Here is a 19,779-nt window from a genome sequence, read left to right as displayed (position 1 = left end):
CCCCAACTGAAAGATAAGCTGACCCTCATGGAAGTTGATTTTTAAAATAAAGCACAAAGGGTTTAGTGCTCTACCAGAGGAGCCCTAAATCCAGATCCCAATGGAGATGCCAGTTGTGTAAAATGTGTGGGCAAATCCAGAGCACATTCTGACAGACTGCTTAATGGGCTGAGCAAGATATGTGTCAAAATTTGTCCTCTTCACAGCCTCACCCTAACCTCAAGGCGAAAGATAGCTGGATGTTTTCCTACTAGAGCATGTCATTTGGTAGGTGGAGAGTGAGAAAGTGCCAGGAGAATTCACTAACCCTTATCTTTAATATGCCCTGAATTTAAGTGGGACATATTTGCTGTCTTGTGTCTGTGATTGGATAAGGACCAGCAATAGCAAATTATATGTTGGTAAAATTTTCTGCTGATTCAAGGGTTGTTGAGAGCTTAGCTGAAGGGAATGGCCTTCGGAATATCATGACTGAGAACTACCGTTTTTTTCGGAGTACAAGACACATCTTTTCCCCCCAAAAAAGAGGGTGAAAATCTGGGTGCATCTTATACTCTGAATGTAGCCCCGCCCAGCTTCTGAAACGGAGGTTTCAGAGGCTGAAAAAGAGTTTGACACCTCTGGTCTAGATCATTCCCTCCTGCTAGGCTGAGCTTCTGCCATTAATATTGTACTATTAGCACTATTGTAATGCTCTCTACATGGGGCTCCCCTTGAGGAGCACCCGGAGGCTCCAACTGGCGCAGAGTGCGGCCGCGCGGGTGGTAATGGGAGCGACGTGGCGCTCCCATGTGACACCTCTCCTGCGCGAGCTGCACTGGCTCCCGGTGGTCTTCCGGGTGCGCTTCAAGGTTTTGGTTACCACCTTTAAAGCGCTCCATGGCTTAGGACCTGGTTATTTACGGGACCGCCTACTACCACCAATAGCCTCCCACCGGCCAGTACGCTCTCATAGAGAGGGACTCCTCCGGGTGCTGTCAGCCAAACAATGTCGGCTGGCGACCCCTAGGGGGAGAGCCTTCTCTGTGGGGGCACCTATGATCTGGAACGAGCTCCCCCTGGAGATACGGAGGATCCCGGATCTGCGCACCTTCCGCCGCGCTGTGAAGACCTTTTTATTCCAGCAGGCGGGCTTGGCCTAATCTCTTCCCTTTTAAATATGTAAATTTTAATCTGTTTTTAAATTATTGGGGTGTTTTAATCTGTCTGGGCCAAAATAATTTAATTTGATTTTATCTGGTTTTTAAATTTTTTATGTCTATGTTATTTTATTGTTTGGCTGTTCACCGCCCTGAGTCCTTCGGGAGTAGGGCGGTATACAAATCGAATAAATAAATAAATAAATAAATAAATAAATAAATAGACCATGGACAGCTGGGACCACTCCTGGATGTTTATTCAATCCTAGCTCTAGTTAATGTGCAAAATCTTTGTTTCTCCACAGCCAAAGTCCAAAAGGAAATAGATACCCTCCTAACACCGGGCCAGTCGATCTGTTACGAGGATCGCAAGAAACTTCCGTACACAAATGCTGTGATTCACGAAATCCAGCGCTTTAGCAACATCATTTCGATTGGAATGCCCAGATTCTGCTTAAGAGACACAAAGATCCAGAAGTTTCACATTAAAAAGGTAATCGAATCCCTCTGATCTGAAGCCTTCTTTTCTTCTCCTCCCCCTATTGCTAGAACGAAGCACATGCAATAAAGGGAGTCACTGGTTAACGATGGTAATTGGACCGAGGACTCTGTTGTTAAGCGCAACGTCATGGGACTGCATCCACTTACAGTGGCGGTTCTGGCAATTCCTGTTACGCTCATTAGGTGAATTCTATGCAGTCGTTAGGTGCAATATCACACGATTGACATTTGTGAACTCCTGTCAACTTTCCTACTGATTTTGCTTGTCAGAAGCCGGCGGTGAAGGTTGCAAACGGCAGGACATTGCAACCGCCGTAATTGTAAGCCAGTTGCCAAACACATGAATCACGATTAGTCATTCCCCTGATTCTAAGTATCGCGAAATTTCTCCTTAGTTCTAGGTTGTTTCTCTCCTTGATTTCCATCCATTGTTTCTTTCTTTATTATTATTTATTTATTATTTGGACTTACTATGCCGCCCTTTCTCCAAAAGGACTCAGGGCGGCTCACAACAAGAGCCTTGGTAGTACAGTGGTTTAAGGCACCCTGTTATTAAGCTGGTTATTAAGACCAGCTGCCTGCAATTACTGCAGGTTCGAATCTCGCCAAGGCTCAAGGTTGACTCAGCCTTCCATCCTTTCTAAGGTAGGTAAATTGAGGACCCAGTTTGTGGGGGCAATTTATTTATTTATTTATTTATTTATTGCGATTTATATGCCGCCTTTCTCCCTAGGGACTCAAGGCGGCTTACAAAATGACAACATCAATACAAATCACAATACAATACCAAATTAAAATCAGTAACCCAATTAAAAAACGATTTAAAATTATACCAGTGTACCCCGAAACGGATCAGTTTAATAAGCTGACTTTGTATAAATATACAAAAGAATGAAGGCTATTGCTTAGTGTATTGTAAGCTGCCCTGAGTCTCCGGAGAAGGGTGGCATATAAATCAAAATTAAAAACAAAACAAAAAAAACAATAAAACACATACAGTCCAATCCTTCCTTTAAAAATACCCAATAAAACTATAAGACTATAAAAACCATTGAAATCCCCTCTAAAACCCTTTCAGTCCAAGCTGGCCAGGCGAAATAGCCATGTTTTAAGGCCACGGCGGAAAGAGCAAAGGTCAGGGGCCACCCGGAACCCCAGGGGCAGCTGATTCTACAGGGTAGGTGCCCCCACCTGCTTTCAGGGGTTTTGGAGGATAGATGGACCCCCTCTTCTCTGTGGCAGCCCCTCAAATATTGGAAGACTGCTATCATGTCTCCCCTGGTCCTTCTTTTCATTAAACTAGACATATCCAGTTCCTGCAACCGCTTGTCATGTTTTAACTTCCAGTCCCCTAACATCTTTCTAGAGTCTCAACACGCTGTAAAAAATCAACAATGATTTTTTATATCGTGGTGACCAAAACTGGATGAATAGATTGATCCCCTCTTCTTTGTGGCAGCCCCTCAAACATTAGGATATGGTTATCATGTCACCCCTGGTCCTTCTTTCCGTTAAACTAGACAAACTCAATTCCTGCAATCGTTCTTCGTATGTTTTATCCTCCAGCCCCTAATCATCTTTGTTGCTCTTCTCTGTTGTCTTTCTAGTCTCAGCATCTTTTTTATATTGTGGCGACCAAAACTGGATGCAGTATTCCAAGTGTGGCCTTACCAAGGCCTTATAAAGTGGTATTACTGTAACACTTCACGTGATCTTGATTTTATCCCTCTGTTTATGATGCCTAGGATGGATGGAACTGACTGTGGGAAGTGTAATAGTTGAGACTTTGAGGATCAGCCATTATGTTCTGTCCCCGTCCCACACACGCACCCCCACAGACGGCCCGGAGTTAATAAGCCACATGACAAAGTCTTTAAAGATAAAACTGGCAGCAACCCAGTGGCTAGCTGCCAATTCAGGCTTTACTCACATAAAACAAAGATTAGACTGCAAGCATTCCGATAAAGCAGGCAAAGTTTCAGCAATACAAGGATTAGTCCAAACGCAGTCCAACAAGGCAGGCAGGAGTCCAGTAATGCAGAGATCATGGATTATTTCTAGTTTTTGCTTGTCACAAACTGAACCGGCCACCACACCCACATTTATACCCTGTGGGGTGTGGTCCAGTGACTCAGATAATCTCTGGCACGCCTTCCCCTCTGCTGCACACGCTTCTCCCTGTGCCGCTGTCGAGGATCCAGCCAGCACTTATCTCCTTCGTCGCTGTCCACCTGTGGCTGCGGGGACGTGCTTGGGTCTGGGCCTATCTCTTGGCCTTCGGTGTACTCTGGAGGCATTGCCAGAGAGGAGGGTCCTGGAGAGGGAGGCCTTGCCAACTCTTCTCCCTCACTCTCAGAGTCTGCATCTGTCAATAGCCCAGGCTCAGGCAACGGAGCCACAACACATCAGTCCTTGTTTCAGCACTGTTGTAACTTTAAGCAGTTGCTGAACATACGGTTGTTAACAGAGGACTACCTGTATTTGTATATATTCATAATCACAGCTGTTCTCCAGAAATGTTGGACTTCAATATGTTCGAAAAGCTGCAGCACTTCAAGAGAGGTCAAGCACATGGGGGAAAGAAAGCAGCAATAATTTATTGGCCTTTGTTTCATACCTACAAGGTCATGAGCAAAGCTATTCCCAAACACCTACTGTAATATTAGGAATAATTATCACCGTTCATTTGTTTTGCGTCTGTTTCCTGACACGCCTCTTCCCTGCTGAAGGGCAGAGAAAATGAGAACAAGATGTACTCGATGTGCCCAAAATTCAAAGGGGGAGATTGTGTTGTGAGATTGCGACCCATATTTTGTACTCCTTGGGGTTAGCTATGAAGTGCATCTGTTTCCAATGACCGTCCTTCACTCTGATTTGGCATGTTAGGTCCTCATCAATCTTTGTCTGAAACTAAGGTTATTCTTTGTTAATGCTGAAGCGCAAACATTGAAAATACACAAAGTCCTTTCTTGATTTGCGCACACAAAATGGACGTTTGATCTCTTTTGAGTGGAGTTCAGCTGCTGTCACTTCATAGAGACCTGTATATCATTTTTATGGCAACAAATCAGAAATGGTTCCGCTTTGCTTTCTCCCAGGAGGAATTCTTTTTCATCTGCCCAGCCTAACATTGACCTCAGATGTCCCAAAGGTGCTTTTTCAAAAGGCAGGTGGACTTTCTCGGGTTTCCTTGAAGACGTTTCACTTCTCATCCAAGAAGCTTCTTCAGCTCTGGTTGGACGGTGGGGAAGTCAGAGCTGAAGAAGCTTCTTCGATGAGACGCAAAATACCTTCAAGCAAAAACATAGAAAGTCCAGTTGCCTTTTGAAAAAGCATTTTGGGGACAATCATAACCAGGATGACTGAGAATCTCCACAGACGTTGAGCTCAGATAGATTTCCTGATGGTTTCTCATCCATCGTCCCAACCTGCTTAATTTTTTTTAGATCAGCCAAATTCAGCTTCAAAAATTAGGTTCATTAGAATAGGATTTTTTTTGTTTAAAAAAATAATAATGACTGTTGTTTAACCTAAAGCAGTATGCAGCAGCTGCCAAAAAAGCCAACACAGTTCTAGGCTGCATCAACAGAGGGATAGAATCAAGATCACGTGAAGTGTTAGTACCACTTTATAAGGCCTTGGTCAGGCCACACCTGGAATACTGCATCCAGTTTTGGTCGCCATGATGTAAAAAAGACGTGGAGACTCTAGAAAGAGTGCAGAGAAGAGCAACGAAGATGATTAGGGGACTGGAGAGGGTAAAATATATGAAGAACGGTTGCTGGAATTGGATATGTCTAGTTTAATGAAAAGAAGGACTAGGGGAGACATGATAGCAGTGTTCCAATATCTCAGGGGCTGCCACAAAGAAGAGGGAGTCAAGCTATTCTCCAAAGCACCTGAGGGTAGAACAAGAAGCAATGGGTAGAAACTAATCAAGGAGAGAAGCAACCTAGAACTAAGGAGAAATTTCCTGACAGTCAGAACAATTAATAAGTGGAACAACTTGCCTCTAGAAGTTGTGAATGCTCCAACACTGGAAGTTTTTAAGAAGATGTTGAGTAACCATTTGTCCGAAGTGATGTAGGGTTTCCTGCCTGAGCAGGGGGTTGGACTAGAAGACCTCTGAGGTCCCTTCCAACTCTGTTATTCTAAATTCTAAGCCTATTTGTATTTTTTAGAAGAGTGTTCTTTAAAGACATGTATCGATGATGAAATTTCCTTGGGATTTCTCACTTCAGCCTCGTTGCCAGCAGATATAACCATTTTTTTTCTTCCCTCAGAGTGAAAGGCAAAACTTAAGTCCTCCTTCTCTTTTTGACAGGGTACCACCTTTTTCCCGAACATGGCGTCGGCCTTGCATGATCCCAACGAATGGGAGGCACCCCTCACCTTCAACCCAAACCATTTCCTTGACAAAGACGGGAATTTCACCTGCCCAGAAGCTTTCATCCCATTTTCTATGGGTGCTCGTTCAACTTGCTAACATTTTCATAGATTCTTTAATGAGATGCATTAGAGCCCCAGTGGCACAGTGGTTAGAATGCAGTACTGCAGGCTAATTCTGCTGACTGCCGACTGCCAGCAGTTCGGCAGTTCGATCCTAACCGGCTCGAGGTTGACTCTGCCTTCCGTCCTTCCGAGGTCGGTAAAATGAGGACCCAGATTGTTGGGGGCAATAGGCTGACTCTATAAACTGTTTAGAGAGGGCTGTAAAGCACTGTAAAGTGATATATAAGTTTTAAGTGGTATTGCTATTGACTATTCCTGTTTCACTTCTATAAACATGTATTTAGTGATGGACACACCTTCTGATTTTGGGGAGCTTGAAAGATAGAGCTACTGTCAACATTCCTCATTGAATATAGTAATCTGTACCAAGAGTGTTTTAAATCAGAAAAAAGCACTTTGTGGTGGATTGTTAACAGGGATGTCTGTAGATTGTGGTTAAAAAAAAAAATCATGATGGCAGCCATGATGATGCAATCCAAATGCTACCTAGTTTTCATATTCTACAATCATACAGCTGTGGCCACCAACATAGTTGCCCATCCCTTTTGCAACCTGTGTACTTCAACTCCCGGAATTCCTGAGACAGCTGTGAGGGATTTCAATTCCCAGAATTTCTGAGACAGCCATGAGGGACTTCAACTCCCAGAATTCCTGAGACAGCCGTGAGGGATTTCAACTCCCAGAATTCCTGAGACAGCCGTGAGGGACTTCAACTCCCAGAATTCCTGAGACAGCCGTGAGGGATTTCAACTCCCAGAGTTCCTGAGACAGCCGTGAGGGATTTCAACTCCCAGAATTCCTGAGACAGCCGTGAGGGATTTCAACTCCCAGAATTCCTGAGACAGCCGTGAGGGACTTCAACTCCCAGAATTCCTGAGACAGCCGTGAGGGATTTCAACTCCCAGAATTCTTGAGACAGCCGTGAGGGACTTCAACTCCCAGAATTCCTGAGACAGCCTTGAGGGATTTCAACTCCCAGAATTCCTGAGACAGCCGTGAGGGACTTCAACTCCCAGAATTCCTGAGACAGCCGTGAGGGATTTCAATTCCCAGAGTTCCTGAGACAGCCGTGAGGGATTTCAACTCCCAGAATTCCTGAGACAGCCGTGAGGGATTTCAACTCCCAGAATTCCTGAGACAGCCGTGAGGGACTTCAACTCCCAGAATTCCTGAGACAGCCGTGAGGGATTTCAACTCCCAGAATTCTTGAGACAGCCGTGAGGGACTTCAACTCCCAGAATTCCTGAGACAGCCTTGAGGGATTTCAACTCCCAGAATTCCTGAGACAGCCGTGAGGGACTTCAACTCCCAGAATTCCTGAGACAGCCGTGAGGGATTTCAACTCCCAGAGTTCCTGAGACAGCCGTGAGGGACTTCAACTCCAAGAATTCCTGAGATAGCCGTGAGGGATTTCAACTCCCAGAGTTCCTGAGACAGCCGTGAGGGATTTCAACTCCCAGAATTCCTGAGACAGCCGTGAGGGATTTCAACTCCCAGAATTCCTGAGACAGCCGTGAGGGATTTCAACTCCCAGAATTCCTGAGACAGCCGTGAGGGATTTCAACTCCCAGAATTCCTGAGATAATCGTGAGGGACTTCAACTCTCAGAATTCCTGAGACAGCCGTGAGGGATTTCTGGGAGTGGAAGCCCAGAAGTTGTAAAGGGGCCTTGTTCTCCACTTCTTTCCTAATCAATCACTGCCAGCACTGATTTGTTGTTTTCCTCTCCATTCCTAGGTCATCGAGCATGTTTGGGAGATAATTTGGCAAAGACAGAGCTCTTCCTGTTCTTTAGCAACCTTGTGCAAACGTTCAACTTCCACTTGGCCGACGGATCAAAAGATATAAAACTTGACCCGATCTGGGGAGGCACTCTGAAGCCTCATTCCTTTGACATCTGTGCAATTCCTCGAGAGGCCCATATATCAGGCCTGAATGGCAGATGTGGATACTGGGATTGGGAATCCAAGCAGCTGGGTTTGCCTCCTCCAACTTTTGCCTGAAAAGAAAGCAAGTCTTGAGCCCTCCTTGTTGTGGGAGAAAAATATATGCAACCTGGTCTCGTTCTGCAACATGGGTGTCAGCCCCAGCCCTGCGACGGTACTTGGGGCCGCCATTCATGTGGGGATCGCCGTTCTTCTGCTGCACACTTTCGCCGACGACCCTTCCTCTGTGCCTGTTCTGCTGGATCATCAGCCCCGAGGCATGCCTCTCCCTTTGACTTCCCAGCCCACGCTAGATGATGTCAGGGTCCTGCACTGAAGCAGTTTATCACCATCTCTCACTTTAAGGAAAGACGGAGCAGCGTGGAACAACTGAAGCGGATTATGATGGATTGGGGAGGGAGAGGGGGGATACGGGGTAATTGGATAATTGAGTGATTGCACTGGGGTGGAGCTGTATGATGATTAAAAGGTGATGGGGAGCACGGAGCGTCAGCTCCAACGAAGATTCCTTCCTGTAACACTTTAAGGTGGTCAGTTAGTACCGATATCAGGATAAACAAACTTGGTTACTGCTTTTGCGTGCTGAGTTTTTTTCCTAGACTTTTGGAACCTGACAATGGGCTTTTGAATACAGCCAGGCCGGCAACATCAGCATTGGGCCGTTCTCTATGTTGTTGTCATTTATCTAGTTCCACTTGCTCCCTTCTAACTGAGCCTCTAATCCAGGGGTGTCAAACTCGATTTCATTGAGGGCCATATCAGGGTTGTGTTTGACCTCGGAGGGCTGGAATTTGTGTGGCCACGGTGGGCATGTCAGGGGCGCCTATAGTGGCCAACTGCTAAGGCAGGACTCCCCTCAGACCCACCCTCACTCTCATTATAATCTCCTTCCTTCCTTCCTTCCTTCCTTCCTTCCTTCCTTCCTTCCTTCCTTCCTTCCTTCCTTCCTTCCTTCCTTCTCCTCTTTTTCCTTCCCTCTTCAATTCAGCTCCAATCCAGGAGCCCTCAAGCAGTCGCATTCACGACAAACCATTTTATACCAAATTTATATTTTGCTGATATCAGTGAAATGAGGAAAGCTAAAGATTTAAAAATAATATAAACAGTATATTTGCAGTAATCTCCCAGATGAATCTTCCCAAAAAAGGAATGCTAATTATTACTCTCTTCTAGGAGAGATTCTTTTTTCCTCCAATTGGAATTTTTGCTTTTTTTTTCATGATCCTTTGGACTTACGAGAGGGATCACCTCAATGGAATTACATCTACATAGAGTTAAATTTAAATTTACCGACAAAGAAATAAAGGGAGACTAGTATAGCTATTTCAAGCTGTTTAGCTCTCATCAGCTAGCCATACCCTTCTGGGATTCGAATCTACATAGAGGGAAGTAAGTAGTGTAGGGTACCCCAAAGTTCTATTTTAGGCCCAGTACTCTTCAATATAAATGATTTAGATGAGGGAACAGAAGCGGAACTCACTAGATTTGTAGATGACACTAAACTGGCAGGAATAGCCAATACCCCAGAAGATAGGCTCAAAATCCAGATGGATCTTGACAGACTTAAACACTGGGCCCTATCTAACAAAATGAAATTCAATGTAGAGAAAAATAAGATTTTACACTTAAGCAAGAAAAATCAAATGTACAGATACAGATTAGGGTGAAACCTGACTCAATAGCAGTAACTGTGAGAGGGATCTTGGAGTTGAAATAATTTTAATAATAATTTTCTTGAAAAACTATGGGCTGTCCCCAGTAGTGGGTTTCAATTTCGGCCGCTACTGGTTCGCTCATGAGCACACTTCCGCACATGCGCAGAAGCTTTTGCACATGCACAGAGATGTCCGGGTAGGTGGGCGGAGCCTCCCGCCACAGCTGCTACCAGTTCGCCTGATCCGGGGCGAACAGGTAGCAACCCACTACTGGCTGTCCCCTTACACTGCTGGACAAAATCGCCAGGACTCGCTGGCCTGGGGTGGGTTCTACTTACCTTTACTACCGGTTTGCAACGGGATCACGCATGCGCAGATCGCTGATGACGACATCCAGGGCGGTAGGCAGGGCCTCCCGCCAGTTTTACTATTGGTACTTGCGAACCGGTCTGAACTGGGGGCAACCCACCACTGTCGCTGCCTCAACAGAGTGAGGAAAATCCTCAGGGGTGATTCGCACCCAGATCAGCACTTCTTTACTCCCCTACCATCCAGCAGGAGATACAGAAGCATAACCAGCTGAACAAACAGGCTGAAAAATAGCTTTTATCCGTGGGCTGTCAGACTTCTGAACGCAACATAACACCGCAATCAGGTTTAATATGATAAACTCACAGGGCCACTAGCAACGCGCAACATGTTCATACCGATGTAATATAATATAATATAATGTTACATACATATAGGTATATGGGAACGTGTGTTAGTTATTACTTATTTGGGTTTAGGGATTCTATTTCTTTCATTTATTGAGTTATTGAGGTGTATTTTGGGTTTCCGGGAGAGGAGAGGGGCTGCACCAAGGGAGGCTCATTCAATTTCATTGTACACATGTTGTGCATTGACAATAAAGGTTTGATTTGATTTGAGTCCTAGCAGACAATCACTTAAATATCAGCCAGCAGTCCCAAAGGTGCTTTTTTTCAAGAGGCAACTGGACTTTCTGGTTTTTCTTTGAAGACATTTCGCTTCTCATCCAAGAAGCTTCTTTAGCTCTGACCGGATGGTGGGGAATGGAAGGATTTATACTCCTTGCAGGCAGCTGGTCAAAGACACCATCTATGTCAAAATTGAACAGCCTCAACAGAAGGGGAGAGATACGACATCATCTATCTCCAGTCTACAACACGGTCCTTTCAGCAGTTCCAAGAAGGCTGAATTATGGGTGGGTTCTAAATTTTTTTACTACCGGTTCTGTGGGTGTGGCTTATTTTGTGGGCATGGCTTGATGGTCATGTGATAATTCTTTAGGATTTAGCAGAGGTACTGGTCTACCAGGCTTTTAACTGCTTGCAGAGCTGTATTGATCTACCCATTGATTTTTGCAGGCACTGGTTTACCCATTTATTTTTGCAGGCACTGGTCTACCCATTTATTTTTGCAGGCACCAGTCTACTCATGTATTTTTGCAGGCATGGGTCTACCCATTTAGTTTTGCAGGCACTGGTCTACCCATTTAGTTTTGCAGGCACTGGTCTACCCATTGATTTTTGCAGGCACTGGTTTACCCATTGATTTTTGCAGGCACTGGTCTACCCATTTATTTTTGCAGGCACCGGTCTACTCATGTATTTTTGCAGGCACTGGTCTACTCATGTATTTTTGCAGGCACCGGTCTACTCATGTATTTTTGCAGGCACCGGTCTACCCATTTATTTTTGCAGGCACCGGTCTACTCATGTATTTTTGCAGGCACTGGTCTACTCATGTATTTTTGCAGGCACCAGTCTACTCATGTATTTTTGCAGGCACTGGTCTACCCATTTATTTTTGCAGGCACCGGTCTACTCATGTATTTTTGCAGGCACTGGTCTACTCATGTATTTTTGCAGGCATGGGTCTACCAATTTAGTTTTGTAGGCACTGGTCTACCCATTTATTTTTGCAGGCACTGGTCTACTCATGTATTTTTGCAGGCACCGGTCTACTCATGTATTTTTGCAGACACTGGTCTACTCATGTATTTTTGCAGGCATCGGTCTACTCATGTATTTTTGCAGGCACTGGTCTACCACCAAACTGCCTTTTACCACTGATCAGCTGTAGGGCGGCCCTTTGAAGCCCTGCGGCAAGAGTTTAAACAGTTTTTTTCCTTCTAGCCATCAGCTGGGACTCAGGAGGCAGCAATAGATTTGGGGGTGGGGCCAAATAAAAGGTAAGAATAACGCGGGGGGCGGGGGGGCGGTGGGAGGCAGAACCGGTTCGGTGACGTCATATTGTCACTGCTACCACCTTGGCGGAACTGGGAGGAATCAACCCTGAGTACATAGATCAACCTCCAAGTGGCCTCAAGGACTCTCTAAAAGGAATGCAAATGACCAGCTGTCTGCAAGGAGAATAAATCCTTCCATTCCCCACCATCCGGTCAGAGCTGAAGAAGCTTCTTGGATGAGAAGTGAAACATCTTCAAGGAAAAACCAGAAAGTCCAGTTGCCTCTTGGAAAAAATCACCTTTGGGACAACCACGACCTGGATGTTACAGACATGAGCTAGCAGTGTGCGGCGGCAGCCAAAAAGGCCAATGCAATCCTAGGTTGCATTAACAAAGGCAAAGAATCAAGATCACATGAAGTATTAGTACTGCATTATAAAGCCTTAATAAGACCACACTTTTTTTTTTTTTTTTGGCTTTAATTTATATGCCGCCCTTCTCCGGAGACTCAGGGCGGCTTACAATGCGTTAAGCAATAGCCTTTATACTTTTGTATATTTATACAAAGTCAGCTTATTGCCCCCACAAACTGGGTCCTCAATTTACCTACCTTAGAAAGGATGGAAGGCTGAGTCAACCTTGAGCCTGGTGAGATTCGAACCTGCAGTAATTGCAAGCAGCAGATGTTAATTACAGTGCTTTAGTCCACTGTGCTACCAAGGCTCTTCAAATACTGCATCACACTTAGAAAACTGCATCCCAGTTTTGGTCACCGTAGGATAAAAAAAGATGCAGAGCCTCTGGAAAGAGTGCAAAAAAGATGATTAGGGGACTGGAGGCTAAAACATATGAAGAATGGTTCCAGGAATTGGGTTTGTCTACTTTAGGGAAGAGAAGGACCAGGGGTGACATGATAGCAGTCTTCCAATATTTGAGGGGCTGCCACAAAGAAGAATCAAACTATTTTCCAAAGCACCTGAAGGCAAGACAAGAAGCAATGGAAGTGTAAGGTTCAAAAATGGATATCTACGAGATATCCATTTCTAGACCTGGATATCTACGAGACCGCCTTCTGCCGTTGAGAGCCTCCCACCGGCCAGTACGCTCCCACAGAGAGGGGAAACAATGTCGACTGGCGGCCCCCAGGGGGAGAGCTTTCTCTGTGGGAGCACCTGCCCTCTGGAACGAGCTCCCCCCAGAGATACGGACGATTCCGGATCTACGTACTTTCCGTCGGGCCCTCAAAACTTTTTTATTTCATCAAGCTGGGCTGGCCTAACTCTCCAATGGTGTAATTTAAATTTTAATTTTAAATGGGGGATTTTAACTGTCGAGCCAAATTGTTTAATATATTTTAAATTGTTTTTAAATTTTGTATTCTATGTTTTTTTACCTATGGCTGTTCACCGCCCTGAGTCCTTCGGGAGAAGGGCGGTGTATAAATTTAAATATTAAATTATATTAAATTAAAAATGCACTTGAGTCACCAGAATGCCTAAGAAAGAGAGAGAGAGAGACTCAGGAAGAGGCTTGGAAAATAACAGCTTTTATTTGTACAAAGAAAGAGCTGGGGGACTTATTCCACAACATACAGACAACAACCATGCAAGGAAAAAGCCACACCCGAGAAGAGTGTGACCCCAACATCTTATATCCACAGGTAGCCAATCAGAGACAAACGTTTGTTACCTAGCATGGGCAATATCTTGCTCATGCCTCCCTTATCCATGGAGCATCCTTCGTCCATGTCCTGTCCATGCTTTCATTATCTTACAGAGCATCCCTTGTAGCCGTGTGTGTTTGCGCTCCTGGGCAGTCCCCGTTATTTATTTATTTATTGGTTCGATTTATATGCCGCCCTTCTCTGGAGACTCAGGGCGGCTTACAATGCGTTAAGCAATATTTATTTTATTTATTTATTTTATTAAATTTATATGCCGCCCTTCTCCCGTAGGACTCGGGGCGGCGCACAGAATAAAAACATGTAACAATAAGAAATCCTAAAAACAGCCAATATAAAACCCCAAACGGAATAAAATCTCGTAGCAAATCAGGGAAATTGCTGAAACAGCCATGTCTTCAGGTCGGTGCAGAAAGTGCGTAGGTCAGGGGCCGTCTGGAGCCCGATGGGAAACCCATTCCAGAGGGTCGGTGCGGCCACCGAGAACGCCCTCATCCTGGGGGCCACCAGCCGACCTTGTCTGGCCGATGGCACCCAGAGGAGGGCAGCCCTATGTGACCGGACTTCATACTAGCCTTCATACTTTTGTATATACCTGCTTAGTAGGTCTTTCCCCCCCCCCACAAGCGGTGTTCTTTTTTTTTATACAAAGTCAGCTTATTGCCCCCACAATCCGGGTCCTCATTTTACCTACCTCGGAAGGATGGAAGGCTGAGTCAACCTTGAGCCTGGTGAGATTCGAACTTGCAGTGATTGCAGGCAGCTGGTGCTATTTAACAGCACTTTAGTCTGCTGCGCCACCAAGGCGCAGGTTATCTATGGAGCAGGATGTTCCTGGGTAACTGTTTTGTTCTATCTTTCTTATTTATTCACCAAGGATGTTCCTAGTCTTTGAAGTGAACAACAGAAACGAGAAAGCGGATAGCAAAGGTTACGATTCTTGCTAAGCGAGGGTTACAGAATTAATTCCAAATAAATAATTCCAAAACAGCACAAGCAATTCTTAACAGAAGCAAATAGCAAAGGTTAGATTGATTCCTGTCACTATGTCCCTTTCAGATGGAAACTAATCAAGAAGAGAAGCAACGCAGAACTAAGGAAAAATTTCCTAACCGTGAGAACAATTAACCCGTGGAATAGCTTGCCTTCAGAAGTCGGGGGTACTACATAATTAGAAATTTTTAAGAAGAGACTGGACAGCCCCTTGTCTGGAATGGTATAGGGTCTCCTGCTTGAGCAGGGGGTTGGACTAGAAGACCTCCAAGGTCCCTTCCAACTCTGTTATTCTCTCCTATCTTGTGTATTTAAATCCAAACTTGAAAGCCTCCTGATGTAATATCCACGTCTACCACTAGATGTCACAACATGCTGCTTTTTAAACCTTTTTAAAGTTTTAACTTTTCTAAAACTTTGTGGACAGGCCCTTTTTCAAATTCTCCTTTACGCGGGCTTTGATGCAGCAGTTGGCAATTAAGAAGCTTCTGCTAGGCTTAATGAATGCCTCCTCCCTTCAACCTTCTCCCATCATCTCAGAAATGTGCAGGAATCCTGTAAATACATGCAAAATCTTTATATATATATATATATAGAATAGAGTAGAGTAGAGTAGAGTAGAGTAGAGTAGAGTAGAGTAGAGTAGAGTAGAGTAGAGTAGAGTAGAACAGAACAGAACAGAACAGAACAGAATAGAATTCTTTATTGGCCAAATTTGATTGGACACACAAGGAATTTGTCTTTGGTGCATATGCTCTCAGTGTACATAAAAGAAAAGATATATTCATCACGAATCATAAGGTACAACACTTAATGATAGTCATAGGATACAAATAAGCAATCAAATCATACTGGGAAACAATCAATATAAATCATAAGGATACAGCAACAAGTTACAGTCATACAGTCATAAGTGGGAGGAGATGGGTGATAGGAACGATGAGAAGTTTAATAGTAATAGTAATGCAGACTTAGTAAATAGTTTGACAGTGTCAAGGGAATTATTTGTTTGGCAGAGTGATGGCGTTTGGGAATAAACTGTCCTTGTGTCTAGTTGTTCTGGTGTGCAGTGCTCTATAGCGTCGTTTTGAGGGTAGGAGTTGAAAGAGTTTATGTCCAGGATGTGAGGGGTCTGTAAATATTTTCCCAGCCTTCTTTTTGACTCGTGCAGCATACCGGTCCTCAATGGAAGGCAGGTTGGTAGCAATTGTTTTTTCCGCAGTTCTAACTATCCTCTGAAGTGTGTGTCTGTCTTGTTGGGTTGCAGAACCAAACCAGACAGTTATGGAGGTGCAGTTGACAGACTCCATAATTCCTCTGTAGAAGTGGATCAGCAGCTCCTTGGGCAGTTTGAGCTTCCTGAGTTGGTGCAGAAAGAACATTCTTTGTTGTGCTTTTTTGATGACATTTTTGATGTTAGGTGTCCGTTTTAGGTCTTGAAATATGATAGAACCTAGAAATTTGAAGGTCTCTACTGTTGATACTGTGTTGTCTAGTATTGTAAGAGGTGGTAGTATGGGAGGGTTTCTCCTAAGGTCTACCACCATTTTTTTTTATTTATTTTTTTTAATTTGATTTATATGCCGCCCTTCTCCGGAGACTCAGGACGGCTCACAATGCATTTAAAATCATTATAAAAAACATTTAAGAATTAAAAACATTAAAACTCATTCACACCATTCATCTGCAAACTTCAGTAGTTTAACAGATGGATCATTTGAGATGCAGTCATTGGTATATAGAGAGAGGTGGAGGGAGCACACATCCTTGGGGGCCCCTGTGCTAATTGTACAGGTATCTGATGTGATTCTGCTTAGCTTCACCTGCTGCTTCCTGTCTGTTAGGAAGCTTATGATCCACTTACAAGTGTGTTCAGGTACCGCTAGCTGGTTTAGCTTAGTTAGAAGAGTGTCTGGAATGCTGGTATTGAATGCTGAACTAAAGTCTTCAAAGAGGACCCTTGCGTAGGTCTTCGGAGATTCAAGGTGTTGTAGGACAGGGTTGGCAAAACTTTTCGGCACTGAAACGGGAGCGCGTGCGCGCAGATGTGCCTGCATGCCGGCACTAGTCACCTGGTCTTCTGGTTTCTGGCATGCATCAGCTCATGAAGGCTAGCTAGCCAGTGCACATGCACATACTGGAATCCTGAAGAGTGTCAATGAAGCGTCCCCCCCCCCAGTCTGCCACCGAGAACAAGGGGTTCTCCAGGGGTTGAATTACTACCGGTTCTTTAGGCCTAAATGAGCCCTTTGAAGCAGGAGGGCCCCACGTCCTCTGTTCTGTCCCCAGCCACACGCACACACACCAACAGACGTTCAAGAGTTAAAGACCAAACCAGCCAGCAAAATCCTTTTCCTTATGATAACGGAACTTGGCAACAACCTAGTGGCTGCCTGCCAAGAGTTTATTATTTACGAAGAGGAGAGATAACTTCTCCCCACTCCTGGTACATCAAAAGAAACAGCTCAATAATTACAATCAAGTCAAGAGATAATCCAGCAAAGTCTATAGCAAAAGTCCGGCAATGCAGAATGGCGTGGAAGCTTTCAGCTTTGTTCGTCACAAGGTTTGACTGGCCACCACGCTCCCTTTTATACCCTGTGGGGTGTGGTCCAGTGACTCAGCCTAATCTCGGGCACGCCTTTTCTTCTGTTGCGCGCGCTTATTTCTGCGATGCTGCCAAGGATCCAGCCAAGACTCATTACCCTCATCACTGTCCACCTGTGGCTGCGTGGACGTGCTTGGCCCCGGCCCTATCTTTTGCCCTTCGGTGGACACCGAAGGCATTGCCAGAGAGGAGGGTCCTGGAGAGGGAGGCCTTGCCAACTCCTCTCCTTCACTCTCGGAGTCCTCTCCTGCCGATGACACAGGCTCCAGTAACGGAGCCACAACATCCTCCTTAAACTCAGTGTCTAATTCTGTAGCAGCCTGATACCACGTCTACGTGGTATGGTAAGCCTCGGCACATGCACACCTGTCTCAGTACTCGGTCAAGTCCCCCTTTAAAGTGATGCATTAATAAGTGCTCAGGCTAGCCCTGTACCCAACCCGCCAAGCGGCGGAAATCCTGTAGTCTTTAACAGGCCTACCTCTTTGTCTAATCCCTAAAAGGTCTCCTTCAGCTTGAAGTGCTACAGTCTCGTCCTTGAAATGTTCTTGCAGAGTGCCCAGGAAAAGGCCCAGGTCCCCCAGCTCCACCGCACGCTCTCCATAGAGGCTGGCCACCCACTCTGCAGCCTCATCCTCCATTGCAGTTGTTACTGCCATCCCACTGTCCCACTGGGAGGTATAAAGGTGTCCATACCTGTCCATGTGGTTCAAAACCTGGCCAATAAATAAAGCCACCGTCCCTGACTCTCCATTGAAGGTCGCTCTAATAACCGATGGGTACCAGCGGCCCAGTACTTGCAGAGCCGGTCCCAGTTTGGCCTCTGGGTGATGCGTCTGATGGTCTCTGTAGCCCCTAAGGCCCTCCCCACCTAAACCACGATCTTCCCTGCCAACTCGTGCCCATTCTACGGGTGGCCTATGGACCTCTGAGGTCAAGGTGTGATGTGGCCCAATGTGCTGGACACCACCAGGGGACCGGACACCTCTATCTATGCTTCCCAGTTGGTGTGGTTGAGGCCAAAGCCAGGGTGTGGGAGGGGTATCGTGCCAACCATCTCTTGGCCCCAGACCCCAAAACCCAGCAGCCCCATACAATTCTTGCAGGACCTCAATGGTCTGGCTCAGTGGTGAGCCAGACCAATTTTTTTTACTACCGGTTCTGCGGGCGTGGCTTGGTGGGCATGGTGTGGCTTGACGGGTGTGGCTTAGTGGGCATGGAAAGGGAAGAATACTGCAAAATCTCCATTCCCACCCCATTATGGGGCCAGCGAACTGGACATTTGCCGGTTTCCGAACTACTCAAAATTTCTCCGAACTACCGGTTCTTTGCCAGTTCTCCGAACTACACAAAATTTCCACTACCGGTTCTCCAGAACCTGTCAGAACCTGCTGGATTTCACCCCTGGTCTGACTACCCACACCCGTGGAATAGCTCCAGTTGTCCTCCTCCGAGATTCTCCACTCCCTCCATTGGTAAAAATGTATGCCTGATAGTGTTAGGTCAGGACCTGCAGCAGTCGAGACCCAGGGCTCGCCATGCTCCAGAGAGCCCAACCACCATGTCCCAGCGACCCCATGGCCTTCAGGTAGCCTCTCTGATGCCTCCAACAGCCCCTGGGCCACAGCTGGCCATTCCTTTGGTCCAGGGGTGGGTTCTAAATTTTTTTACTATCGGTTCTGTGGGTGTGGCTTATTTTGTGGGCGTGGCTTGATGGTCATGTGACAATTCTTTAGGATTTAGCAGAGGTACTGGTCTACCAGACTTTTAACTGCTTGCAGAGCTGTACCACTCTACCCATTTGTTCTTGGAGCATTCCCGTCTACCCATTTGTTTTTGGAGCGCACCGATCTACCCATTTGTTTTTGGAGCGCACCGATCTACCCATTTGTTTTTTGAGCGCACTGGTCTACCACCACACTGCCTTTTAACACTGATCAGCTGTAGGGCGGCCCTTTGAAGCTCCACGGCAAGAGTTTAAACAGTTTTTTTCCTTCCAGCCGATCAGCTGGGACTTGGGAGGCAGTGAATAGATTGGGGGTGGGGCCAAATAAAAGGTAAGAATAACGTGGGTAGGTGGTGGGAGGGCCCAGCTCCTGAACAAAGAGAACCGGTTCGATGACATCATATCGTCACCACTACCGGCTTGGCCGAACTGGGCTGAACCGGGAGAAACCCACCACTGCTTTGGTCACACATCCATCATAGCCTCTGCCCCATCCTCCAGCACACCCACCACCGTTACCTCTGTTGCTGCAACAGACTCCTCCAGGTCTGCTGCTTCTAGGTCTGGAATAGTCCCCTCTGTCAGCCTCAGCTTGCCTGCTTCAGCTGCCATAAGAAACGGGGAGGGATTAGTTATGGAGCAAAGTGGGGTAAGGGAGCAGGAGGTGGTTTTGTCTTTGTAGGAGGGGACTTCGTGAGAAACGAAACTGAATCTTCAAAAGGGGACGGCTGACCAACTGTCCGACATTCCTGATGAATGACGCTGCCAGACGTGTTGCCACCTGACCTTTGGAAGACCTTTGGATT

At 45.8% G+C, this 19,779-nt stretch overlaps 1 protein-coding gene across 1 annotated transcript in view; it reads left to right on the top strand.

Annotated features, from left to right (window-relative positions):
- Nucleotides 1-8,670, top strand: part of LOC117659652 (cytochrome P450 2J6-like) — a 31,784-nt gene extending 23,114 nt beyond the window's left edge. Inside the window, exons 7-9 of the mRNA XM_034407697.3 lie at nt 1,445-1,632; nt 5,965-6,106; nt 7,890-8,670. Coding sequence (XP_034263588.2) covers nt 1,445-1,632; nt 5,965-6,106; nt 7,890-8,155 — 596 coding nt within the window. The 3' untranslated portion in view covers nt 8,156-8,670. The remainder of the gene's footprint in view (nt 1-1,444; nt 1,633-5,964; nt 6,107-7,889) is intronic.
- Nucleotides 8,671-19,779: the final 11,109 nt, after the last annotated feature.

The sequence above is a fragment of the Pantherophis guttatus genome, chromosome 6, assembly GCF_059756535.1.
Source record: "Pantherophis guttatus breed Tessera chromosome 6, ASM5975653v1, whole genome shotgun sequence".
Lineage (NCBI taxonomy): Eukaryota > Metazoa > Chordata > Lepidosauria > Squamata > Colubridae > Pantherophis > Pantherophis guttatus.
This window is presented reverse-complemented; position numbering and strand designations above follow the sequence as displayed.